This window comes from Dipteris shenzhenensis, chromosome 7, assembly GCF_047967505.1.
Source record: "Dipteris shenzhenensis isolate YYH24624 ecotype China chromosome 7, Dip_SZ_1.0, whole genome shotgun sequence".
Classification (NCBI taxonomy): Eukaryota; Viridiplantae; Streptophyta; class Polypodiopsida; order Gleicheniales; family Dipteridaceae; genus Dipteris; species Dipteris shenzhenensis.
This window is the reverse complement of record NC_141602.1, coordinates 5,580,512-5,605,652: the sequence shown is the minus strand read 5'-3', so window position 1 is coordinate 5,605,652 and position 25,141 is coordinate 5,580,512. Positions and strand designations below refer to the sequence as shown.

Here is a 25,141-nt window from a genome sequence, read left to right as displayed (position 1 = left end):
CACTGTCCACCCTACCACTGCCCTCTGCAACTCTTGCCGAAGGATCAAGTATTGCGGTTGACTACAAGCATGGTCGTGGAGCCTGTGCACATTCTAACTCATTATGGTCCAGCTCATGAGGACTGTAGAAAACAAGGCTCTCCTGTGAGCGGGTGCCTATTCCACAAAGATTGCCTTATGTGACTTTGCCGGTGGTTTGGAGGGCGAGTAGTCCATGTCTATACGTCGACGTATTAAGGTGCCAATCTTCTGTGCCCACTTCATCATGAAGGAGACTTCCACCCCAAAAAACTCTGCACAATTCTAGAGTGGCCACTAGTATGCATGATCAACCTTTGCCTTATATTGTGAGGTCTCCTCCTATGAAACAACAACCGCATAGTTCTAGCAGCCTCTTGTTCTACATCTCTCCATGTTTGGCTCCTAAATCCTCGATGTTCTCCAATGCATAGTACGATATAGGTTGGGCACAACAAAGGGATCGAAGTGGGATGTAGTGGATATTGGGTGCAGGAAAGAAGTGGAGGGGGGCGACTGACTCACAGGCGCCCCTTCACTACATAGAAAAGGGTATGGTTGGCTCCTAAAAATGCAAGAAAAACAAGTACTGCCCATGATTTTCCTTTTGGAAATGAGTTAAAGTGAAAGTTCCCAAGCGAGCTTTAGACGGGCACCTCAAAAGGCGCTATATACCAACAACAGGATGCCGAGTTGCATTTATTGCTGAAACACGTGTCAAGAGCCTAGAACCCTAAAGTATTGACGATCCTTTGTAAAAACCTTAGGCTCAATCATTATTTGCTCTGAGCTAGCTAGGCTAGGTTCCTACAATTCCATCGTCCTGTAGAATCAGCTCTTGTTCGTTGTTGTAGCAGGTATGATTGCCTTTCGCCTTTGCAATCGATTTTTTTCTCACGTTTTTCATGCTTCCGTCCCCTCATTTCCTGTTTGCGTTGCCTAAATTTTTCATCTCGATTTATCGATCTCCATAATTATATCGTTCAGCTCGATTGTTACGGCGGTATCCTTCTGCACGCTTGTTTTCATCTCCTTTTCTTTCTCATTTTGCATGACACAACCAATCTAACTTTTTTAATTGTTTCGTGGTACTGGCTTATGCTAGCGGTTAAGTTTTTTTGCGTCTTTACCTGGCTTCTTATTACGCCCCACCTTTTTTTTCCAGAATGGCTAATATGACAAAGCTAGGTGGCGTGTTATACCAGAGTACCTCCAAGCTGGTCAATGGGCCAGCTCAGCGCTTGCCTGCTATTTACACAACAGTTCGTGGCATAGTTTCCTCGAAGCTCTTTGTGGGAGGTGATAGTATATGATGTTCAGCTTGGACGCAGCATTATCAATGAAATTTTGCAATCTTAAAGTTGTGTTCAGGGCGCGATGGTGTTCTGTAAGAATTTATTCATGCGTCTATTTCTTCCTAACGACGGTAAGCAATGCATCTTTTACCAAACGAGAGTTGACATATTCATTGCTATGCGTAGGAGACCACATCGTATGCAATGTAATCCGTATCACATGGAATAAGCATAAGAATTGCACGTGTTCTTAAGTCGTAGACAAAGATGTCTGAATACTTAAGTGTGTGTATGTGTCCAAGGGCTTACATCATCAACTCGATGTTGGGCAGATAGTTGTGACGGTACCCCGATGTTTAAGTCCATATTTTTTGCCATGTTGATGCATACATGCTTTAAAGTTGAAGCAGCAACCAAATTCCGTGGAGTCCCAATATGTGTGCGTTGTGATTAGATATACCTTGGTGAAGTTCAAAGTATGAAATGACAGAGCTTGTCATTTCATATACAACATAGATCATTTGCATTTGAGCTTAGTAAGGATGGTTGGCATGGTTTCTTAATATAGGTATCTAGATTGAATTGGTTTTATATTATACTCCTTTGAAGCCAACGTTTTACCACTTTCTTTAAAAGGAATTGAATACACGATATAACATGTAATTTTTATCATGTATGCTCTCTTTGGGAGTATGCTTTCATAATTGTGTATGGAGAAAAGGGTTGGTTCTTCTCAAGATGTCAAGGGTTTGAGGATATTTGAGTTGGATGAATGGGATATGCATTCGAAGGTAGGGCAATATTCGGTTCTCGGCTACATATGCACACATTTAGGGTCACTTGCAACGTCATGGAACTATTTGTACATTTTCTAGGTTGTAGATTAGCTATTTAATCTTAGATTTTTGTTAATATGGAGTCACAAGAGGGTCTAATACGGAGGTTTTAATGGAATTTTGTGAGCAAAGCTAGCATAGGAGAGTTCTCTATGAGTTTTGGATGTAGTCTTACATAAGCTGCATTCATTTTAGATTTTCTGGTGGGGCAATTGACTTGAGACACAGACCTTAAGGCTTAAGGCAATTGTACTCGTAATTTTAGTGGGTAGTCTCATTGAAAGCAGCATCTTCCAAGGAAACGAGTTATATCTTCTACCTTACATCAGGTTGGAACAAGAATTCGCGATTTATGTCACTCTATGGGCTTGTGGTATGTGGCAAAGACTCTTATTGTGGTGTGCTTTGCTCAAGCTTGGTCTAGGCCTCAACCTTGTGGGGTGCTTTGATCCATTGCATGTATTGCAACGTGGTCAACATGCAAGGTCTTGAGTGGGATTACCTCTTAGTGTAAGATGCATTAACGCAAGGGCTGTTTGAACCATGGACTAGGTGTCTCTACTTTAATGAATGTAACCAAGGAGTTTGGAGGAAGAAGAGAAGGTAACTATCCCCGGGTCCAATCTGCCCTTCTTTAAGAATATGACTTGGAAGCATGACATAATCCGTAAGTTTACATATTGCTCGAGTTCACGTTGAGCAAAGTTTTTAAGCAGCAAAGTGGAAATCCTTAATTTATCTCATGCTTGTCTTGTACAAGGCGATAAATTGATCCTCTACTCATCCAATGTATTGTGTGGAAAGGAATCCCTTTGTTAATTTGTAGATAGAAGGAATCCCTTTGTTACTTTGTGTAAAATATATATAGATGCGCGTAGGTAGATACATACACTACATGATCGGGACACCATGATGCCTTTTGTGAAAACTCGTGGATGCTAACCTATTCCTCATTGGAGGTTTTAGAGACAATTGAAAATTACCTTTCAAATTGGGCAATCCATGAAAGGGTTGCCTTGATTCGCTGCCATCTTTGGTGTATGTTTTCTTTTTTGGGCTGGAAGGTGTGTGTGTGTGGCGGGGGGTGCTAAGGGGTGGATGTGCATTAGAATCCCTTGGTTATAAAAGCTCATCCCTTTCCTGTTGTGCCATCATGCATCCACAACACTATGGTCCACGATACATGCTTTGCATGGTATTTATGCCGGAGAATTCGCCTTGATGGGAATCTGAGGCTTCACTGATGAAGGCCTTGTGATGAACTGTCAACCAGAGAGTTAGGATGGTACCATGGGAGTCTGAGGTCTAGTTGTGCTTAATGAACTGGCTTTCTGATAGATCGACGTTAACTTGTTATTGTAGACTTCTCGGTTCTGAGAGAAGCTAGTCTCTATTGCATGCAGTTCTGTTATTTTATGCAGTTTTGTCCAAATTTCGATTCAGCGATTATGCGCCTCGATGTTTAGTAAATTCCATCTGTCAATTTCTAACAAGTGGTATCAGAGCAGTTAAGGAGCGGGACAACAGAAGGGGGTTCAAGGCAATCTGTGTTGGTGACATGGGTTTTGTCAAGAAAGAAAAGGCTGTGAGTTGTCAACCTGCCTCCACCTCATGTAAAAGGGTCTCTGGAGCATAGTATCAGGTTCAGAGAAAAAGCAAAAGGACCGAGAAGTTCACTGTGGAAGCAGAGGAATGGAAAGGCAGTAGGAATACTTGGGAAAGCTATTGGTCCAGACTTCTTTCATTACCTGGACGTCTCAAAGAATGCAGCAGACAATTGGACCACAGTGAAGACACTCTTTGGCACCAAGATGATGCATTGGAAGGCTTTTCTCAAGCAGGAATTGTTTGGATTTCAAATGGGTGAGCTTGAATCGTTTTCAATCTTTGTTGAAACAGTTATCCCCGTTGGGGTCCAAGGTAGACGATGAGGATTCAAAGGCAATCCTTCTCTCTGCCATCTCTCAAAGGTATCCAGACTTGGTTCAGATTTTAGGACTCACAAGTCAGTTCTGACGACATGGAATTCATGGATATTGTAGCACTATTGTTAATTGAGGAGAGGAGGATGAATATGTTGCTCCTGTTGGTGAACCCACCTATATTATGACCAGATCAAAGGAAGGATTCTGGAAAAGGTAAAGAGAATGTTAAGTGCACCTATTGTGGGAAGGAAGGACATGGTGAGAGACACTACTACAAAAAGGCCCATGATCTCAATCTAAGTTGAAGGAAAAAGTGTATGCCAGTTGAGGAATCTCCTCTGATAGAAGAGTTCACAGGGTTTACAATGGAAGGCAATCCTTCAACAGAAGATGATTGGGCATTTGTTCGAGTTCTTGCAGTTATTGGATTATGCCATGTGTGGGTAGTCCTGTTTTGATGTCGTGCCCTGTGTGGGTGGCAGCTGTTTACTATGCGTTGTGTAGGTGGTTGCGTTTTTCAAGCTCTTGACAATGGTCTCGTTTCTGTTGATTATCCCCTATTTGGATCATGAGGGGGATTGTTAGCATGTGATCTTTTAGGGACATTCTCTGTGACTAAGGTTTGGAGGTTTGATGATCCAAGCAATTCCATTGGACCATGCAAGTGGAGGCGATTCTATTGGCTAATGCATCGTGGCGACCACGTGGCAAGAGTGTAAAAGACGATCCCATTCTTGAAGGCTGGCTCTCCTTCATAATCCAACGTTCTTGACCTTTCGAGGTCTTTTCAGACTGCATAGTCTTGGTAGAAGTATGTAGAAGTATGTAGAGGCTCTCAGAGTCGATTAGGGAAGTTGGTTACCATATTGTAGTCGTGAATGTCTTCGCCAGCAGCTTAGTTTTGTCCCTGGAGCTGTGTGGCAAGTGATAGGGTCCCTAGATTGAGTCGATCTTATCTTGTATATCTACAACAAACCCGGTAGGGGTGCGCAAGGAGTCTAAGGTCTAGTCGTGCCTAATAAACTGGCTTTCCTACAAGTCAGCGTTATTAACTTGTTATTGTAGACTTCTTGGTTGTGAGAGAAGCTAGTCTCTATTGCGCGCAGTTCTGTTATTTGATGCAGTCCCTCGTGCTTAACATTGACAACTATGGTAATCCCAATGCCGTGCGTATGGGTCATGATGTCTTTTATGCCCTTACGTTGCTGGGTATTAACTACAGCATTTATCTGTACTTTCTTACCTGGGTCTTCTTTGAGATCTTGTCAAAGGGAGTAATCTGCATGCATCCCAAAATTTTTTATTATAGGCCTCTACTGTATCTTCTGCATCCATATGCAAACTGTCCCAGGCAACAAGGACACTATCTCTAAATTGTGCTCGGGCATGAACTATTTGTAGAAGGCTTTCTTGAAGCCTTTTCACTTCTTTGGAGCAGCACCAGCTATAGTTTGTGCGCTCCACCATGGCAAGCTTAATGTACATGCAGGATCCCACCACAATGCCTTCTCTTTTTGGCGGGATAGCAGATAAGAAAAAGTCAGCCATACCTCAGTCTGAGAAAAAAGAGTTTTCAAAGGCTCAAAAGAGGGAATTTCAGCCTTAGAAGCAGAGGGAAACCAAGCACCGAAAGCTTTCAAAGGTATACCTCAGTTTTATTTTGAGCAGATAGCCAAAATGTTTCAGGTGTGGAAAGGAAGGGCAAGTGGCTGCCCAGTGCCCCAAGAAACCTTTGGGTTATAGGGAGAAGAGAAAGCCACACAGGCAAAAACCACTGGCAGAAGAAATTCTGACATTTTGGGCGGAGTGACAAATCCAGAGGAAAGAGAGTTGCTGCTTTCTTGGGGCAAGATAAGAGACCAGCAGGTGCTCATATTGTTTGATCCCGGCGCTACAGACAACTTCATCTCAAAAGCTTTAGCGAATAAAGACGGAGGAGTTGGGCAAGGCACTGGATGTTGACCAGATGTTTTGTGGGGATCCTGTGCGAGCTACTCCCTTATAGGGAAGCTTCGTCTTCATCTACAGAACTATGTTGATCAAGAGGATTTCTTCATCTCTTCATTAAAACACCATGATGTGGTTTTGGGTATGCCTTGGTTCCATCGCAACGCAAGGAAGCTAACCCTTCCTGAAAGAGTGCTTGAGTTTCTACATAGGGGTAAAACGTAGCATGTAACGTTTCAATTGGAAAAGCAATAAAGTCTGCAGTTCAACGTATATGGTTTTTATAAAAGAAAGAGATGTTGAAATGCATACTGAAATGAATGAGGCAGATAAAGATAAATTTTAGTTTCTTGTAAACTTTAAAGATTGTTTTTTTGACACTTTTGCCAGGGAGTTACTCCTCGAGAGCCCTGAAGATCATTGCATAGAGCTTATTCCTGGCAGTGAGCCACCAAATAGCGAGAAGAAATCATGGCCCAAGTGCAGGACTTGTTGTCCAAAGGGCTGATTCAGCCCAGTTTTTCCCCATTTTGTTTCCTTGTAGTTCTTGTACAAAAGAAAGATGGTTCTTTTCGTATGGTTGTGTTGACTATCGCACACTGAACAAGATGATCATCAAGAACAATATCCCAATTCCGTGCATCGATGATGTGCTGGACCAACTTAATGGAGCCTCAATTTTCAGCAGGATAGACTTAAAGAGAGTGGTTATTACCAAGTTAGGATATAGCCACAGGATGTGCACAAGACAGTGTTTCGCACTACTTTTGGGATGTATGAGTATCTGGTGAGGCCTTTTGGGTTAACGAATCTTTCGTCCTTATAGACAGTTCACGTGTATCTTCTTCGATGACATCATTGTCTTCTTTAATTCCGAGGAAGAGCACAAGGAGCATCTTGCTATTGCTTTTCAAGAGCTACCAAATCCACTATTTAGAACAAATTCACTATTTGCAAATAGCAAGAAAAGTGAATTCTTTCTGGAAGAGATTCACTATTTGGAGCATATAATATCCAAAGATGAAATACGATGGATCCAGCAAACGTCCAAGCCATCCAGGATTGGCCAGAGCTGAAGATGTGCATGAAGCCCAAAGTTTCCTAGGCCGCTCTACTTGACGACCTAACCAATAAAAATGTAGCGTTCAGATCAGGTACTCCCCACAGCACATTCACTGCACTCAAAGAGAAGCTGGCCACGGAGCCAATTCTGATAGTTCTTGATTTATATCAGTCTTTTGATGTAGATTGTGATGCCCGTGGGGACTGTGTTGGGGCTGCATTGACCAGAATGGTCATGTAGTGGCCTACAAGAGCTAGTGCATGAAGTCCGTAGTTTCCTAGGCCTGTGTTTTTACTATAGAAGATTTATCAGATATAGCCGCTCCACTTCAGGACCTAACCAAGAAAAATACAGCTTCCAGATTGGGTACTCCATATTAGGGAGCATTCACTACACTCAAAGAGAGGCTGATCACGTAGCCAATTCTAATAGTTCTTAATTTGTATCAGCCTTTTGATGTGGATTGTGATGCTTGTGGGGAGTGTGTTGGGATTACGCACCAGAATGGTCACGTAGTGGCCTACAAGAGCCAGAGACTTCGGCATGCCGCGAGATACTTGGGAATCTATGAGAATGAGTTGTCGGATGTGATTCATGCTCTCCATACATGGAGCATTATCTTTTGGGTGCAGACTTAACAGTAAAGACAGATCACCAAAGTCTGAGATATTTCTTGACTTAGACTAAGCTCTATTATTTTCAGATTGTCCATACTCTGGGAGCTCAGAACAGTGGCAGATGCTTTGTCTCGACAATCCCAGATCAACAATGTAACATACGGATCTCCATATTCTCATAGTTAGACTTCAGGTACAAGCTTGTGAGAGGATACGAAGAGCTAGCTTTTGCAACAATGGGTATAGGAACCCCAAATTCTCCCACAAAGTAAGAGCAAACATTGCATGGGAGAAACGTCAATGCGAGACTCTATGATTTCTTTTTCAATGCTAAACACATTGTTTTAAAGAAGAGACACAATAAATTACAACCATGTGGCTATGTGCATACTGATGTCTTCATGCATGACTTCAAATTGACAATGAAGCTTAAGTAGTATTCTATAATCATGAGATCTATCGCCTGTCACCTCACTTATTTTGAACCAATAGTTTGTGGACTTTCTCGAAATACATTGTCCATCCATTGCACCTAATTCCATTTTTCAGGCTCCTTCTATAACGTTGAAGCATATGTGCAACAATATGGATTGGCTTATGGAACCGATCCTACCTCTCCTCCATATCCCTAAGATATCATCCTTCTTGAGAAACAGGATTCTTTTAAGTATTAGAGCTCTTACAAGTTATAAGTTACTACTAAGAACCTAGATGGGATTTGGAAACATTAATATATTTGCAACTGCTTTGGCCAAGGATAGAACAATCCTTTGCTACTTTTAAATCTTTTGCATGAACTCATATGAAAGGCTCACTGTATAACCCTCATTATCAAAGGGGCAGAGCACAAAAACGAAGGTTCTATCAACTGAGTGCAAAGGGCTTTCTGCTGAAAACCATTGTCGAAAGCACAATGTGACCAAAAAACGCACTTTGACCTGACAAAATGCAATGAAACATTTCGACCAGAAACGTTGTGTCGAAACACGTGGCTGCTAGACAAAACATGTAGGAACACTCGTTGCCTTGAAAGTGTCGCCACGGTTTTTTTTGGCCTCTATTTTGTGCTCCAGCCTGCTCCTCCTTTCCTCTTCACCTCTTGCCTCTCAGTCAGTATTGAGATTGTCCTTTGTGGACATTATAGCTCATTGTGCCCTTTGTTTTCGACAATGGTTTTTGGTAGAAAGCCCTTAACTGTGCAGGCTGGCCAACTATATGGAATAGTCGAGCTTGTCTTGGATTTGAAGAGGGGGGCAGACTGCTGAATGCCATCGATAAATAGGGCCTTATGGCCCATTCTCCTCAAGTCATTGGAGCTCTCTCAACAGCCACAGAAGTTCAGCTTAGGGCCTGTGGAAGGAGGAGAACATCAGCAGTAGGGACAGCGTTGAGGCCCCATTTTGGTATTAGAATTGGCTGCAGGTGTGAGGTACACTGAAGGGTACTTTGGTACTTGTTCCTATATTGGAGCATGAATGCACGCATTTGCTTGAAGACAGGAAGGCGACTTCACTAAGTAAGGTGTTCCTATTGTCAAGTTGTTGCAGGGTGTGTTGTTGTGGCTTTTTTTAAGATCATCTCATCTCATCATATTGTTCCTCATACCAATCCCTAACTTTGCAAGTTGGTGAAGTAGGATGGGACCAACTATACAGTATGGAAAGTCAATAGCCGGAGCTCTGTTGGCAATGGGAAAATGGGAGCTGACGGAAGGAGTGGAGGTAAAGCCCAAGGATGTGAGAGATTCCATGGCAAAGTTACCACACATGTAGATCCAGTAGCAACCAGAATGGGTTGCATAAACTATAAATTATTATCGAGACGAAACCATTTCGCATATTCAGTTGGCACAGGAGCTTCAACAACAATTTGCCTAGAGTGAAGGATTTGTATGAGACCAACAACGCTTCAAGGAGCTTCAGAAGTAGTCGTGCACTATGATGATGGAGGAAGGAGAGTCTGTACAAGATCGCCAGGTCAAGGTTAAATCAGGGACTAGCTGGTAGTAGGTGGTTACAAATTTGGGCATTAGGTCGTTATCCGTGCATGGGGTTAGTCACAACATTACAGCTGAGAACAATTGAACAACATTACAGCTGAGAACAATTGAAGTTGCTCACTTTTTCCTTTGTTGCTTCAGGAGGTGGCTTGGGAGCCGCAGGATGGTGGAGCTGGTAGCCCTGTTAATGCCCCATCTATAAGCTCCCCAAGGTTGCCATGTGGCACACCACATAGGTGTCACACGGGCAGATCTAGGTGCCATGTGGAGCAGCAGCACATCTGTTACTTTGGCAGCATAAGGATCTAAAGCTCGAGTTGCATGCAAGGCTGCCATGTGGGGCAGCAGCACATCTGTTACCTCAGCTGCACAAGGATCTAAAGCACGAGTTGCATGTGAAGCCTAGCAGGGATGCGGAGCATGTGTGGATACAAATAACCCTACTGGCATGTATACAGCCAGGCTAGGGCTGGTGTAGGGCAGAGCGAAGGGGCATTTAGCTGGTGCCTTATATAGGCCTGGGAGGCGTCAACAAAGGAGAATGGGTCAGCCTGAAACAGGGCTAAGTCAATGAACCCAGAAGAGGGATCAGGGAAGCAAGAAAGGTTGGCCAGATCTGGTCAGTGGCCGGCCAGATCTGGATCCTGTCGGTCCTCTCAGGGGCCAGGTCAGCGAGCAAAGAAAGGTGGGAAGGGGAAGGGCGGGGGAGCACAGACCAACGCCAGGAGAATAGCAGCACTAGGAGCAGCTTTGAGGCTCCCTTTTGGCACTAGATCTGAGCAGAATTGGCTGCAGGTGTGAGGTACACTGAGCAGTACTTTTGAACTTTTGTGTATTGGAGAATGATATATATGTCCATTTTGGCTGTTTACTTGGCTGCATGATACTCCAGACGTGTGTGCTCGTGTCTGCACATATTAAGTGTGATCTTAAGTGTAATTGTGATCTCTGGCCACATTCCGTCTGCGGGGGTAGCAAGCAAACCCTATTTTCTAACAGCTAGGAGTTAATGGGCGTTGTGGGTGATAGTTGTAAGGTGTAGAACGTCATGTGTAAATTTGTTTTTTTAAGAATCAGGCCTTCTTTTCCTTGAAACATTTTTGTTTGGTCAGAGTCCCAATCATTGAGTACAATGATAGATGTTGCTTGAGATTATTCATCTCAGTTATTTCAAATCGTGGAAGGATTTCGCCCTGATTGTGGCCCTTTCACGAGTAGCACATTGCAGTAGGCATCAGTTTTAAGGTGTATATTTTAAAATTTATCCTGCAAGGTTCTAATTTCTATGCAAATATTCAGGTCTTTCATTTAATACCCAGGAAGATTCCCTGAGACAAGCTTTTGCATCACATGGGGAGGTGGAAGAAGGTACTTGATAGCCTGCTATTTTGTCTGCACTCATTGCATATCTCCATGCTGCTGTAAGATGTCTTCCTTTCAGCTCTGAAAATTTTATTGTTTGCTTACCTTTGTAAAACAGTGAGAATAATCACAGATCGTGAAACCGGAAGGTCCCGGGGGTTTGGATTTGTCACATTTAGTTCTGAAGCTGATGCTGAAGCTGCTCTTCAGGGAATGGATGGAAAGGTTTTGTTGTCTCCCTAACTTTTTTAGACAGTGGATTCTTAAAGAAAACACTACTAGATATCTGAAGGTAGATTTTATGGTCTTGTACTGTTGGGCAATCGCTGCCAGTCAACTAAGCCGCTTGCTATCTTCTTGCAGGTGTTAGATGGACGAGCTATCAGAGTTGATTATGCATCCAATACACCACCTCCAAGAGCTGGTGGTGGGTTTGGTGGACGAGGTGGTGGCTTTGGAAGCGGTGGTGGGTTTGGGGGAGGTGGTGCTGGAATTGGAGGTGGATTTGGTGGTCGAGGGTCAAGTGGATCTGATTTCGACAGTGGTGATAGGTTCTGAAGCTTACTGTCTCTGAGCTTGGACTAGAGTGCTGGTCTTGTAACAGGGCGTGCTGGTGTGAATGACAGAGTCTTGACTGTTTGGAGGGATGTTCTGGCTAAACCTGAATCATACTTTAGCAGAGCATTCTGATCTCAATTTTGACAACATTCGAAGCTCTGAAACTTGTATGTGTCTTTAATGGATTATTGGGTCTCTAGAGATCATTCCTTCGGAAGAATTTACTTAGTGTCTAAATGTAAGTCACACTGTATTCATACTTGTGCCATATTAGTCTCTCTTTTTGCCCAATGCATCAATTAAGACAATGTAATGCTGAGAACCTCTCAGTATGAAAGGCATGAAGACCATCAATTAGTAATTTAACTATCCCGTTTTTCAATTCGTGGTTCACAAAATCACAGATCTCATTACAGCCGTATTTATATTCTTTGAACATGAGAGAAGTATACATCGCAGAAGTATTATCACAAGTTCACTCTTTGGACTGTCTACTGAGCCAACTAATTCACGCTGACCATATGTTCCTGGTTTCTTATAGATGACATGAGTATGGAATGTCAACAATCCTGAGGGATGAACAGTTATTGGCTTCTGGATTTTGATCGAATCAACCAAGCAGGGTAAGTGCACGAGGGAGGTTCAATTAAAATAAAAGTAAAGCTAGTAGAAAGTTGCCATCAGCTACCAGGACGACCAAATTTAGAACTGTGGAGATTTTGCAATATTGAATTCACTACCTTCAATTGTAGCAAAACTACTAAAGCTATGCAAGTTTATATTAAAAAAATGTTTACCACTGTTCCATGCCAGGAATATCTATGGCTGTCCAATAAGTAAACTGTAACCTTGACGACATCAGTTGGGCGTCAGTATGACTGTCACAGCAAGGCTATTTCCCACTGTGTTCTAAATGAAACTGAAATCAAAATTTCGGAAAAGCCTTTGTTAAAAAGACTTTTTTAAAGAACTTGTTAAAAAAGAGCTATAGTTTTGCCCACCATATCCACAATGAGTTCTATCTTTACATAGAGAAAGAGAGAACTGTTTTCTCATTCTTTGGTCTCCTCTTAAGCCAGGAGCCATGCTTTGTTGTGTGCATGGAACTTTGGAAAAATCAACAATCATCAGGCTGGGGGACTTTGGAAAGATCACAATGAACTGACATTACAAAGATAGCAAGTGTGCTTTGTCAATTGTGAAATACTTTGCAAGAGTTTTTTTGACCAGTTCTTTGGAATAAAGAAAATTCAAGGCAATTTGGAAAGTGAGGTTTTTTTTTTGGGGGGAAGGGCAGAAGAGAAGTTTGTATTATATTATCCAAAAGATTTGTACATAAAGTTCTTGTTATAATTTATCCTCATCCAAAGCTTCAACAAAATGGCACAGGCCAATAAACAGGCAGTGTAGAGAGAGACTGGTCAACATTATCACTCAGATTTCAAGGCAAACTCAAGCATCCCCTGAAATTGACATTCCTTGTTGAAGGTCGTCTAGAAATCTTCTTTGTGTTCTTGTATCTCATTGCAAAGTAGTTCTTGGGGTTGGATCACTTGGGAGAATCTTATTCTTTCTTGTTAACCAGTCAAACAGTAACAGCTCAGCATTCGTATTAGCATAATTAAAGTGGAAAGCATTTCTGGAAAGCCAAATAAACCATAATGCATGTGCCATAGTAGCTGTCCATGTGTCATGTGACTTTTATTGCATCTCCCAAAAGTATAGATTTTCAATTTATGGGTTCCCCTAGCTGGATCTGAATACATTTCCACACCTTTGTGGCCTGAGGGCATGCTACGGATAAGTGGAAGATATCCTCTTGGGTCCGAGGGCAACGTTTGCATTGACCATTATCTTTCCCTATTCTCAGTGGAAGATATCCTCTTGGGTCCCAGGGCAACGTTTGCATTGACCATTATCTTTCCCTATTCTCAGAGCCTTGGCATTTGTCCAAACAACTTTGTGTAAGATAAGCCAAAGAAGTGTATACATTTTTTATGGGATTTCCTATTTTATGGAAACTTCCCTTCTAGCAAGCTTGATTGTTATGCAGTTTCCATCATGTGTTCAAGGTCCTATACACATCCTCTAGGTCTTCAAAAGGACTCGGGATAGGAAGCAAATGGAATTAGTTCACCAAACCAAATTCACAGTCATATATCAAGATTGTACCTCCTTTCCACTGTATGCTCCCTTCCCATAAAGACAAACGCTCCCTTGTTAAAGATGCATATTGATTTGAGACCAAATTCCCTTCTGATCTCAATCCATGGTGATCCCTTGTCTTGCCTGCAGCTCCAAACCTTCAATAAATTCCTTGATTTTGTCCATTCTTATGGCCCTTACCCTGGTTTTGTTTTTTCTTGCATTCTTTAGAATTTGTTGGGTGTCCCTGGCTGCATTTTGCCAAAAAGAGGAGGCATCTTGACCTAGATCAGGCTTGTCCCAAACCTCAATAATCTAACGTTGTACTAATTTAAAATGAAAAAGATTGGGGTCAGCCTTGAACCAAGATGAGGTTTTCAGCCCATGACTAAAGTCATAGCTCAGCATTACTAGCTTGTGATGTGAAAGAGAGAGGGTGGAGGAAGTCTGCTTCCTTAGCTTGGAGGCGTTGGAAAGGAGGTGCTTGGATAGGTATATTTTGTCCAGCCTAGATTCGCACATGCATTCCCCAATATGTTTTGTTGGACCAAGTAGACTCTTTAGACGTGTCAGATTCTATGAGCTATAGAGAATCCTTTACATCTTCTAGGCTTGAAGTTCTGCATCCCTAAGCATTGTGCCCTTACCCAGCCATCTGTTAAAGTAAATGTCATCTCAGATTAGGAAACTAAAGTTGTAGAAGGACAAGTATGAGAAAATGACATGGCCATACTACAAGTTTTGATGGAAGTACCACCATAAGGCTAGAATAGGATATTTTCATGAGTTTGAGTTATGAAAATGAAGAAGGAAGAAGACAATCTTGCAAGAAAGAAAGAAGAGGTAGCCATCAAATCTCACTCTGAGGCAAATTAGAGGGAATACATAATTACTTCGAGAATTCCCATGTAGTAGCATGCCAATTGCAATGCCAAAACCATATCAAAGTGTCACATGTGGAAAAAGTAGATCACCTAGGAGACAATCTACTCTATGAAAGTCTAGCAAAAGCAATAAAGATGAATTTTGCATTAGACTGTGAGGAGGAAAAGCTAGTATTCACGAGTGATCAATTAGCCAAAGATGAAGGAAAAGAGCTAAAGAATCTGCTAATGGCATATAAAGATTGCCTATAGATAGCAGAACTCATTTAAGTACAGGTAATCATAGCCAACTTGGAAATTTTTTTAAGAAAACAATTTAGAATAAATAATGCAAGACCAATTGATAAGATCAAAGAGCCTAGAAAGCTAGTTTTTCAACTTAGTTTCGTTAAGAAGCTAAACTTTATATTGATGTCGAAAGTTTGTAGGCCCTAATAAAAATAAATATTTGAAAGATTCGCCAGGATTTGAAACTTTTATGCAAAAAAAAATAAAGTTTTGCCCGGATTTACATTTTTTACTTCAAAATTCAAAAAGAAAATATAGAAAAGTGGATTGCATCCTATAAATATTGTGAAATTAAAAAAATGGGCTCGATAAATTTTAGCCAATATTTTATATTAATATATAAGCATTGCTTCGATAAAAACATCCATGGTTCAAAGGCCAAGGATGATTAGATTATGCAAGTGCAGTACAAATAGTTCAAGGGCCAAGGACACTTAGACTAACCAAGGTAGAGTCATTGAAGAAAAATGCCAAATTAGAAGAGAACCACATGAACAAAATGCTCCAACTATTAGATGCAACCAGACAATTGTCAACATTGGCAGAGCACACCACACTGTTAGCAAATGCATATAGATCACATTTATACAAGTACAAGGAAAAAACTAGTTAACTAATTATGCAATGGAGATCCCAATGGAAGAGGCCTTATTGCATCTAGTCACAGGATTGTACCAAGGACTAAGTGCCACGCTAATAGGTAAAGATCATCTGGAATGTAGAGTGCTAATGTAAATTGCTACAAATTAAGCTTTAAACTCACAACCTACCATGAATTCAAACAAATCTTAGGGGGCAATGCTCTTAGACATGTATGCCAAGAGCTGAGAGAAGATAACAAGAATACACTTTGCCTTGTAGTACATGTGGGATTCTTGAAAATTACAAAAGAAGTCTTTACAATATATGTAAGTCTCTACAAGAATCAAAAGCTCATATGTACATTGGTATGTTCCCATAACATTGAAAAAATGAAAATTCCTATTAATTCGTTTTGTGAAGAAGAAAACAGGGGTGAAAAGAAATATGATTAAACTAAGGGATAAAGGGGAGAGGGAAGGAGTTTCAATTAAAGAATAATGGAGTTAGGCACATTAAAGAAGGAGCCACATGAGGTGAGATTGGGGAGGGAAGAGAGACCACTTACAAAGGGGACATTAGACCTGGGGGGATCATATAATCTTATATTTATTTTTAGGGATGCTATACTACTCTATAGCTTGGTGGTAGAGCTCAAGTGTGTGAAATAAAAGATTATAAGCTTATAAGATTAACCTATGCATAAACATATTAAACCATGACATCATACATCAATATATGATATCATACTTTTTTTCCTCGGAGAAAAGAACCTTCTATTAAGCTTGATAATCAACCACATAATTTAGCAATCCATGAGGTAGTGATCATGGTGAAAAGACAAACAAAACATCTGGTTTGTAAAAAATAAACTAGCTTGTTTCTGAGCACCCAACTCATTGCTTAGGGAATCTCTGAAATGGGGGCTAATAGCCAGGGGGGAGCTTTCTACATCTAGCATAATGACATAGATTATACCTGTAGGCCAAGCCTTGCAAAATACTTCCATATTTTGGAGAGAGCTTAGAACCTAGAGTCCCACACTGAGGGTGTAGATAATATCATATCACATGGCGATGAGAGTGGCTTGCTAGGGGAATTTGATGGCCCCCCATCACAATACTACAATGGGCAACCCACATGTTCCAAGTTGTGATGCTAGACATTATTTCCATCCTTTGCTGAAGGCAAATGGGCACCTCTAATTGCAAAGGAGACCTAATCATAGTCGTGTGTACGAGGAAAGAGCTCTGCCTCCACTCTATGCAAGCACCTAATCCAAACTAGCCAAATCCACTCCCTCGAATTCCATTGAATCTCTCTGAGAGGTTGGCCATCCCACAACCAAAGATGCCACCTGGCCCCTCTTGTCCTACCAACAGTGGAGCTGGGTCAATAGTCCAGTCCTTGCCCAAGTGGACTACAACTCTGACTTTTTTCCACTTGAACGTATCCAAAAGCCCTCCAGGTCTCTCGTAGTCTTGGCAGCTAGAGAGAAGGTCCCATGCCCGTTTCTGCATCGATAAGAGCCACAAGTCTGGCCAAAAAACTGAACCTTGAGAGGCACCCCAATCCTTGAGACCTATCCATAGCCTTGGTGGGGAGCCCAGACACTATGCAATCACACCCACCATGCCTCAGGGATTGTTGCCTCAATCTGTATCATCTAGGTGCTTACCCCTCTTAGATGAGAAAGTTCCTGCCCTCATGCCTCTACCTCTATGGGAAGGCATATCCAAGTCCCAAGTGATGTAGCTAGGCCACTGGTCGACTGTACCCCAACATAATTCACTCCTAATCTTGCATGTCTGGTGGGTGCCAAATGAGTGGCTACCTCTCAAACTCCTTCGAGCACATGGGGCTAGCTTAAATGAGTTTTCCAGACAATTGCTATGACACCCTGTAAAGGCTCTACATCAAGGGGGAGCCCTTCCTGTAAGGGATTCACTAAGTATGGGACTACTGCCATGGTCATCATGTGCAAGGGGGGTGTTCTTGCTAAAAAGGGATCTGCTATGCATCTGAAGTCATTTCTACCAAGTAACCACCAGCTTGCCAAAAAGGATGCTGCGATGCATCTTGGGCTAGATTGTGTGAAGTCCTTTCTGCCAAGTAACCTTAGCTCTACTATTCCTTGTACCATCCAAACATGCCCATATGAAGTTGCACACAAGGTGCCTAACCTTACCCATGCATTCTCTGTGAAAACATGAGCAAGAGGCTATCTACCACGTTGTTGCTAGGATGACCTGATTGACCACGAGGACCCTCCCTACCAAAGAAATTTTTATTGAGCTCCAATACAGAATCTTGCACCACTCTTTGTAGCATTAGTGCAATCTACTGCTTTGTTGAAAATGTGCCCCACAAAAGTTAAGCACATCCCCCCCATCTTGGATCTCATGAGCCCCCTCAGTAACCATGAGGAAACCCTTTGATTTGGTCTACTTGATCTTGCCCCCTAAGGTCATACAATAAGTTGCTAGAGTACACCATACCCCTCTAGGCTATTCTCACTGCCCTCCACATAGAATGCCATATAATCTACAAACTCTGAATCCAAAATCTCCGCCTCGTGGGGGCGGATTGAGAGTCTCATCCCCATGAAAACCTGCTACATGGGGGCAAAAAGTAGCCCAAAGTTTTTGCAACAATAAAGAGGAAGAGGAAGGAGGAAGCACTGACAAATTGAGCTAGAAAGAGCAAAGGCCTCTCCTGTGTGACTACATATGAGCATCTAGCTGGCATTCCCTGCATACATGGCCCAGACCCCTCTAATCCACCTATCCAAGAAGCCCATTCTCGGTATGGTGCCCTCTAGGAAGGACCACTCTACCCTATTATAAGCCTTCTTGAAATCCATAAGAAGGATCGTGATAGGCTGAGACTCCTCCTATGCCCAATCCACAGCCTCTCAAAGGTGAAAATATTGTCAAGGATACTTTGTTCCTAAACAAAGCCTGTTTGCATGGTCATGGGGATAACATTTGTGAGGTGAGTCCTCTACCGCAAGCTCAAGACCTTGCCTAAGATCTTTTCAGGGGGAGAGCCTGATTCAAATATCTCCTAAAAAGCCAATGGAAGGGGGGTGAGGATGTGGTTCCAAAAATGCCTAAAGAAGGATGGGGTCAAGCCATCCTCCCCGGGGGATTTTTAAGATGGGGTGCCTTGAGGGCCTCTCAAAGCTCTACATAAGTGAGCAAGTCCTAGGGGGGGGAGGGGAATTGGGTAGGAGGAGGGGAGGGGATCGGAGAATTGGGTTCTCCTATGGCTGGCCATCATGCATCAGGACCCTAAGTCTGCATGGTTTCCTCTAGCAATCTACTAGAATATCAAAAAGGATCTCCCCCTAAGGAGTGTGGGGACGTTTTGTGAAGCAATGATGATAGCTTATTTGATAATAGCTCATACTCTTATTATCTCTCCCATCAAGCGCTTATCAAGGTGATGAACAACTTAACGATTCTCCTTGATAAGTGGTGAGCAGCCCCATTCATCCACTTACTTGTTGGCCTTGAGATTTTGGAATCCCATTGCTAAGCTCCTGAAACTGCCTTATTAAAGTTTGAGACTGCTCCGTGAAGAAAGCTAATCAAAGTCTCTCTTGCTCGAATTGGTGCATGTTTTGGGCTGCGCACCGAGCTATGTTACTCAAAGCTTGCTGAAATTATAGCGGTCTTGCTAGAAGGCTTAATGAGTAACCAACTAAGAGATGGGCCAAATAGAAATCAATTCAGTGAAGAATTGAGCGAGAAAGCTTCAAAAATGAACTTCACGTAGCTTCTGGCTACTCTGCGATAGAATCTATTCTATTTTTAATACTTAATTAGCCTTCAGGCTACTTTGGCACTCGATTTGATACAAAATTGTAGCTTTATGTTTGGGGATTGGTGCTTCAAGCACTCTTCCCAAGCTTTTCTCTTCACAAATACCTCTCAATCTATTTCTTCAAAGTGCGTACCAAAGCTCTAATACCATTGTTACAAAAATCAAAGATTAACCATAAGACAAATTGACGAGCTACAAAAATCATAATGAAAAGAACAAAGGAAAAAGGAATAAGCGAGAGAGAAGGTGATGCCTCATGGGGTCCAGTCTACCCCCTCTAAATGGTGGATCTTGCTTCCCATCTCGAGTATTTATAATTGCATATTCCAAGGCAAAGAGCCAAAAATAGTACATCCAAAAGCACATGTTGGGCTCACTTTATCCACAATGAATCACATCAATGGATAACTTTTACAAAGCCATGTTGGGCTCACTTTATCCACAATGAATCACATCTAATACTTTTTATAAAGCCACTTTGTGCTTCCTTTATCCAAACATGGTTTATTCCTTTAATCACAAATATTGCTCAAGGTTTACAATATCAATGATTTATAAAATTGGCCCATGGCCATACACCTCAATCGGCACCGTGCAACACCTCAATTGATACCCTCGCACTAATTGCAATCCTCATAAGTAGTTCGCCTATACTCAAGCCGCAAATTATATTAATTATTAACAATCAATTGAACGAATCATCAAATCCATCAATCCCAATATAATTGTGCTCAAAGTACAATGACCAAACATAACACCAATAACACTAGCGATAATTAACCTAGAATCACCCACAATTCTGACCATCTAGCATGGCAAATCATAGTCTGGTTAGGTGTCCCCAATTAAACCATACAAAGCATCCACTAGGACCCCACAGTGTTCGGTGTGCTCTTATGGAATACTTTGCCATAGACACACTTGACTAAAATGCAATAATGTCCATAGCAAGAAGTATTAGAAGTACAATTTCCATAACCACCTTGGGAGTCTGAGACTTTGGCTACTACTTGAATGGACACTGGGCTCTATCTTCATGGCCCCCCCTCTGCTACCCCTCATGAGCTTGAGAAGGGGGGGGAACTTGGCCCTAACCTTTGGGACAAGCTCATACTGAATGGCTCATTTACTTGCATCTAAGGCACTAATGTAGTAGACAAAAAAGAATAAGTTTTTTATATTATGTCTCAAGAGACAGATAATCACATAAGTTCCAATTACAACTGGTTCCACCAATACGTCCCTTTTTCATTTGCTCTCACTTTTTCTATTTTGGTTTCAGAGTCGCATAACTTTTAATAGTTACTCAAATCATCAAGGCTCCACCATCAATACTTAAGGAAGAATATCCATCATGCAATTCATTTTTCACAAAGATGAGGAGACTTTTAATAGCACCCATGCAATCTTCACTCCCATCAGCCCCACAAATGCACTTAGAGATTGCGGATGCACTAGTCAATGGTCACCTCTTTCCATGCACAGACTTGTAACCTGTAAGGACTCTCATCACTCATTAAGGAAAGCCCAAGACAATAGAAAAACAACACAAAAGAAAGTGGGAGATGAAGGACAACGATAATAATGCTCCATCAACAAGCTCAAGAAAACAAAAGAAACAAGAGCACTAGATAACAAAATAGTAATTCAACCACCAATTTAGTGAGACTCATCAAAAGAACCTCATAGATTGCTTCTAGACACAAAGTGCTTTTACTTCAAAGACTAGGGATGGGGCAAACATTTGATAAAAGGATGACAAATGAAGCAATTAGAATTTATGACCCAATGACACATTTCTTCATGTCAAAGGGAAGGCAAATAAAGATCACCAAAAAAAGGTCGCACAAGTTTTCAGTCCACCCAAAGATGAGGAGGATGAAGAAGCTAAGCTAGAAAATGTTCATTGTGATGATCTCTTTTGGTTAGCTAGGCAAGTTTTTGTCCCTAATGAGGTTAAATGGACAAAGTTAAATGCCTTTTTTAGATTTGTATTAGAAAGAATACAACTTAAGTCTTTAGAGACTCGCATATCAAGAAATGTCGTACGGCATTAAGGCAACAAAAGTAAGTACAGTTATTTGGGCAAAGTTGATGATTGCAAGCATCAACATCAAAACAATAATTCCCAATGATGACATAGGATGCATGGATGAATTGTTCAAAGAATCATCAAAAGAAATATACCAAAGCAAGTTAACTAAAACATAAGCAAGGTGAAGAAAGGGCCAAACAGAAAGAACAAATGGATAGGGCAATGCAACAAAGAGAAAAAGTGTAGGACAAAAGCAAGGACAAAATCCTCACCGATCTCAATAGCCTTGGTCATTGTAGATGTTGGTGTCCCCCATTCAGGATGATCGTAGAGATTCCAAGGACCCTCCATGAGGTGATCTATCTTTAGACCCTTAATGGTGGGGGAGAGTTACATCAGAGGGTGAAGGCATTTGCCCCCCCAAAAAAAAAAGTTATGCAACTCTGAATTGACCTATAATTGTTTCAACCAAACTCACTAATCTCTACTACCTTAATACATGAGTGTGTTTGTTGCATGTGACTATCATAAGTCATTGTTGAGATTGGAGGCAAAAGATTGGCTAGATCTTTTGAGCTCTCTAATATGCCACCTCTCAAATTACTTTACAGTTCACCTTGAAGTTGTTTCTTTTGGGCTTCAAGGCCTTTGCTATATATATTGTTTATCTACTATGGAAGTAGATATGCCAAAGTGCCGCCTCACGAATCTTGGTATCTTGAAAATTGTATTTATTCAATTCCCTCTTGAGCTCTTTGTGAGATCTTCATCTTTCTCACCACCCCAATAACTCCAATAACTTGGAAAGGGTTTTTCTTTACAAGCTCATAATTTAGAATAACATGGCATGAAGAGATACTTTATGTTTAGGTGTAATCCTTATCAAAACCACTTCTAAAGAGAGAGAATAGAGTCACATGAGAGCCAGTGATGAATGAAAATAAAACTTCCAATCCACATTGTATAAAAGCAAGTGGAATTCAGTTTATTTGATGAACCAAAGTTCAGCTACAATCTTGTAGAACATCATTACAAAAGAGGCACTCCAAAAAATTTCACAAATGTAAGCCATCAAATAACCATTTGATAGTGTTTGGATTCCTTGCCTATGGTCATATTCCAAATGAGCTCCGGAGTAGTAAATTGGATATGAAGTCCATTAAATGTGTTTTTATAGGCTAAAACACTGAATCCAATTAAATGGAGGATCATTATTTACAAATATGTGATCATTGATGAGATAGTTTGAATAACCCAAAATTGTTTTTAATACCATCTTCATTAGCACATTTATTTCTAAAGATATGATCATTGATAAAACAATTTTATCCACCCATAGTTGTTTCAATACCATGATCATTAGCATTGATTTCAAAAATGACTTATTCACACATTCACAAAGTCTTTGATCCATTGTGATTACATAAGCAAAGATAAGAAAAAAATGCAAAGAATTGTTTACACTGCAACAAGCACCGTTATCATAAACTTTCAAGGCATAATTGAGAAGATCACCTTGAGAAAAGAAAGAGCCACATACGTGGACATACAAAACCAACTTTGCATTCATGGCCGAAGTCATCAAAATAGAAGAACCCAGATAATTCAAGGAAGTAGTGCAAGTTGTAGAAGCCACATGTGAGTTGGTCTGCTAGTTGATCCAATTACTAAACCTCAATTGTAATTATTACAAATAGTTTTGCATGGATCATGTTTTGATTTCTTGCATATGTTTAATAGTGCACATTGTCACATGTGAGGTTACATGGTTTGCTAGTTGATTCCATTCATTGACGATCAATTGCAATTGTAATTAATATTGCATGGTTCATGTTTTCCTTGCCTATGTTAATGGTCCTTAATGCCTTGGCTCTATAGATTTGTCTCCAAACAAACTATGTTGATAATCCTTGCAAATTGAGACAAATATTAAACTTCAAGGATCATTACTAGGGTTTGATTGAGTATGCTAGTATCCTTTAGGACAGATCAAAGCTATTACCCATCTATTTACAACATGTTGCTCTATATGAGAGTACAAGGCTTGTATTGACCACTCAAGATTGTAATATTTTTAAATTCTTGGCCAATTTATGACAACATCTAGTTGAAGAGTGTGTACCAACCATCTTGTCTATTTCTACATGGAGTGCATGAAACCTATGATGTTCCCTAAAATATGGACATGCCATGAGGTATTCTTATTTAAAAACCTTTGGTCTTTTCCAATCCATTTGTGAGTCTAATCTCCGAATGATGGCTTCCATGATTGCTCACTATAGATATATGCTTTGGTGTAACATACCTTATACATGAACAAGATCTTCATAAGTTCCGTGGTTGAACAATCAAGAACCTCCCCAACATAATTTGGAGATAGATGAAGAAGAAGAGGGTACAATAATTGCAAAACTCAAAGTGGAGTATCAACAATTGAGGGCCATGATTACCTTTGCAGATGCAAATCATCAATTACAAGATGTGCTTTGAAATCTCTCTTTGGTCCTTGAGATATACAAAGAAAATGGAGAATTATGTGGATCATATAGAGTCATCATTGAATTGATGGACAAGTCATTTTGACTTGTATGATTTCAACCAAAGGATATTGACTACCATGCAAGGGTATTTAAAAGGCAAATTTCTTACATGGTGGCAAGTCTTTCATTAAAAGTTCATTCAAGAAGGTGATAAGTTTGATCACTCAATAAGCTAGCAAGCTTGCGAATGAACTCTCAAGGTTTGAATCACTATATTCAATAGTTTCAAGACATGAATGCTACAGTCCTTGTTATATCTCTACTTATAATTTGTAGCATGTTTATGAGAGGACTATCGAAATGAAGTCTAAAGTTCATCTCTAGATTGCTGAGACTCGAAATCCCAACAATGCCTAGCCACCCATTATATAGATTGCATATGGTGTTGGCTGAAGAACAAATTTGGGATTGATAGATTCTGTTACAAATTCAGGACTACATGAAAGAGTTAGTTTTCCTTGGAATGAATCTAGTAGATAAAGTAGATCTTATAGTGGGGATAGAATGGCTTTTGATACTTGTAAGATTTATTGGAAAAGGCATGCCATTAATTATTTTCAAAATGTCCATGATGTGTATCTTCAAAGTAACTTTGTTGATATAGATGTTTTGCAAATGTTTAATGCATCACATGATGTGTATTTTGGATTTTCAATGTATAAGCATTCCTTTTTCTTTTAATCTATAATTCATCAAAAGAGTCTAAAATTATTTCTATATGCAATACAATAGAACATTATGAAAGGAAGAAAGAAAGATTGCATTGATCAAATTTCCCAAGGTATTGCCTTATGGGTTACCATTTTGTCGCCCTTCCAACCATAAAATTGACCTGCCTCCTCATCCTCAACCTCTATTTATGAATCCTTATAGGTTGAGTGAGAAGGAAGAAGATGAGATAGCGGGTAGGTATTTTGGTCAAATTTAGCACAAAGTCTAGGATGGAAGCCCTAGTGAAGGTTCCCCAACATAGTGAGAATGTCACCTTTGAGAATGAAGTTAGAAATTAGTATACAATCTATAATGGTTTGTTATTACAAAAAGGTAAGGTATATGTGATAGGGGTGATATAAAGACAAAAGATTTTATATGGATGTCATGATATCCCTACTATAGATCATCTTGGTATACGAAGGACCTATGATTTGGTCAATCAAAATCTTTATGGGATGAAAATGAAAGAGGACTATGTGGTTAAAATGTCAATAATTTCAAATTAATA

The 25,141-nt window shown here is 40.7% G+C and overlaps 1 protein-coding gene across 2 annotated transcripts; it reads left to right on the top strand.

Moving 5' to 3' along the window:
• Nucleotides 1–656: 656 nt before the first annotated feature.
• Nucleotides 657–11,877, top strand: LOC147899857 (glycine-rich RNA-binding protein 4, mitochondrial-like). 2 transcript variants are annotated; one of them, XM_087376777.1, is made up of 5 exons: nucleotides 657–875; nucleotides 1,184–1,317; nucleotides 11,000–11,068; nucleotides 11,181–11,287; nucleotides 11,426–11,877. In XM_087376777.1, exons 2-5 carry the CDS (start codon nucleotides 1,185–1,187, stop codon nucleotides 11,618–11,620), a joined length of 504 nt encoding a protein of 167 aa, XP_087232903.1. In that variant the 5' UTR covers nucleotides 657–875; nucleotide 1,184; the 3' UTR covers nucleotides 11,621–11,877. The 2 variants fall into 2 exon arrangements, with proteins under 2 accessions (XP_087232903.1, XP_087232904.1); XM_087376778.1 differs by lacking the exon at nucleotides 657–875 and having other exon boundaries at nucleotides 1,314–1,444.
• Nucleotides 11,878–25,141: the final 13,264 nt, after the last annotated feature.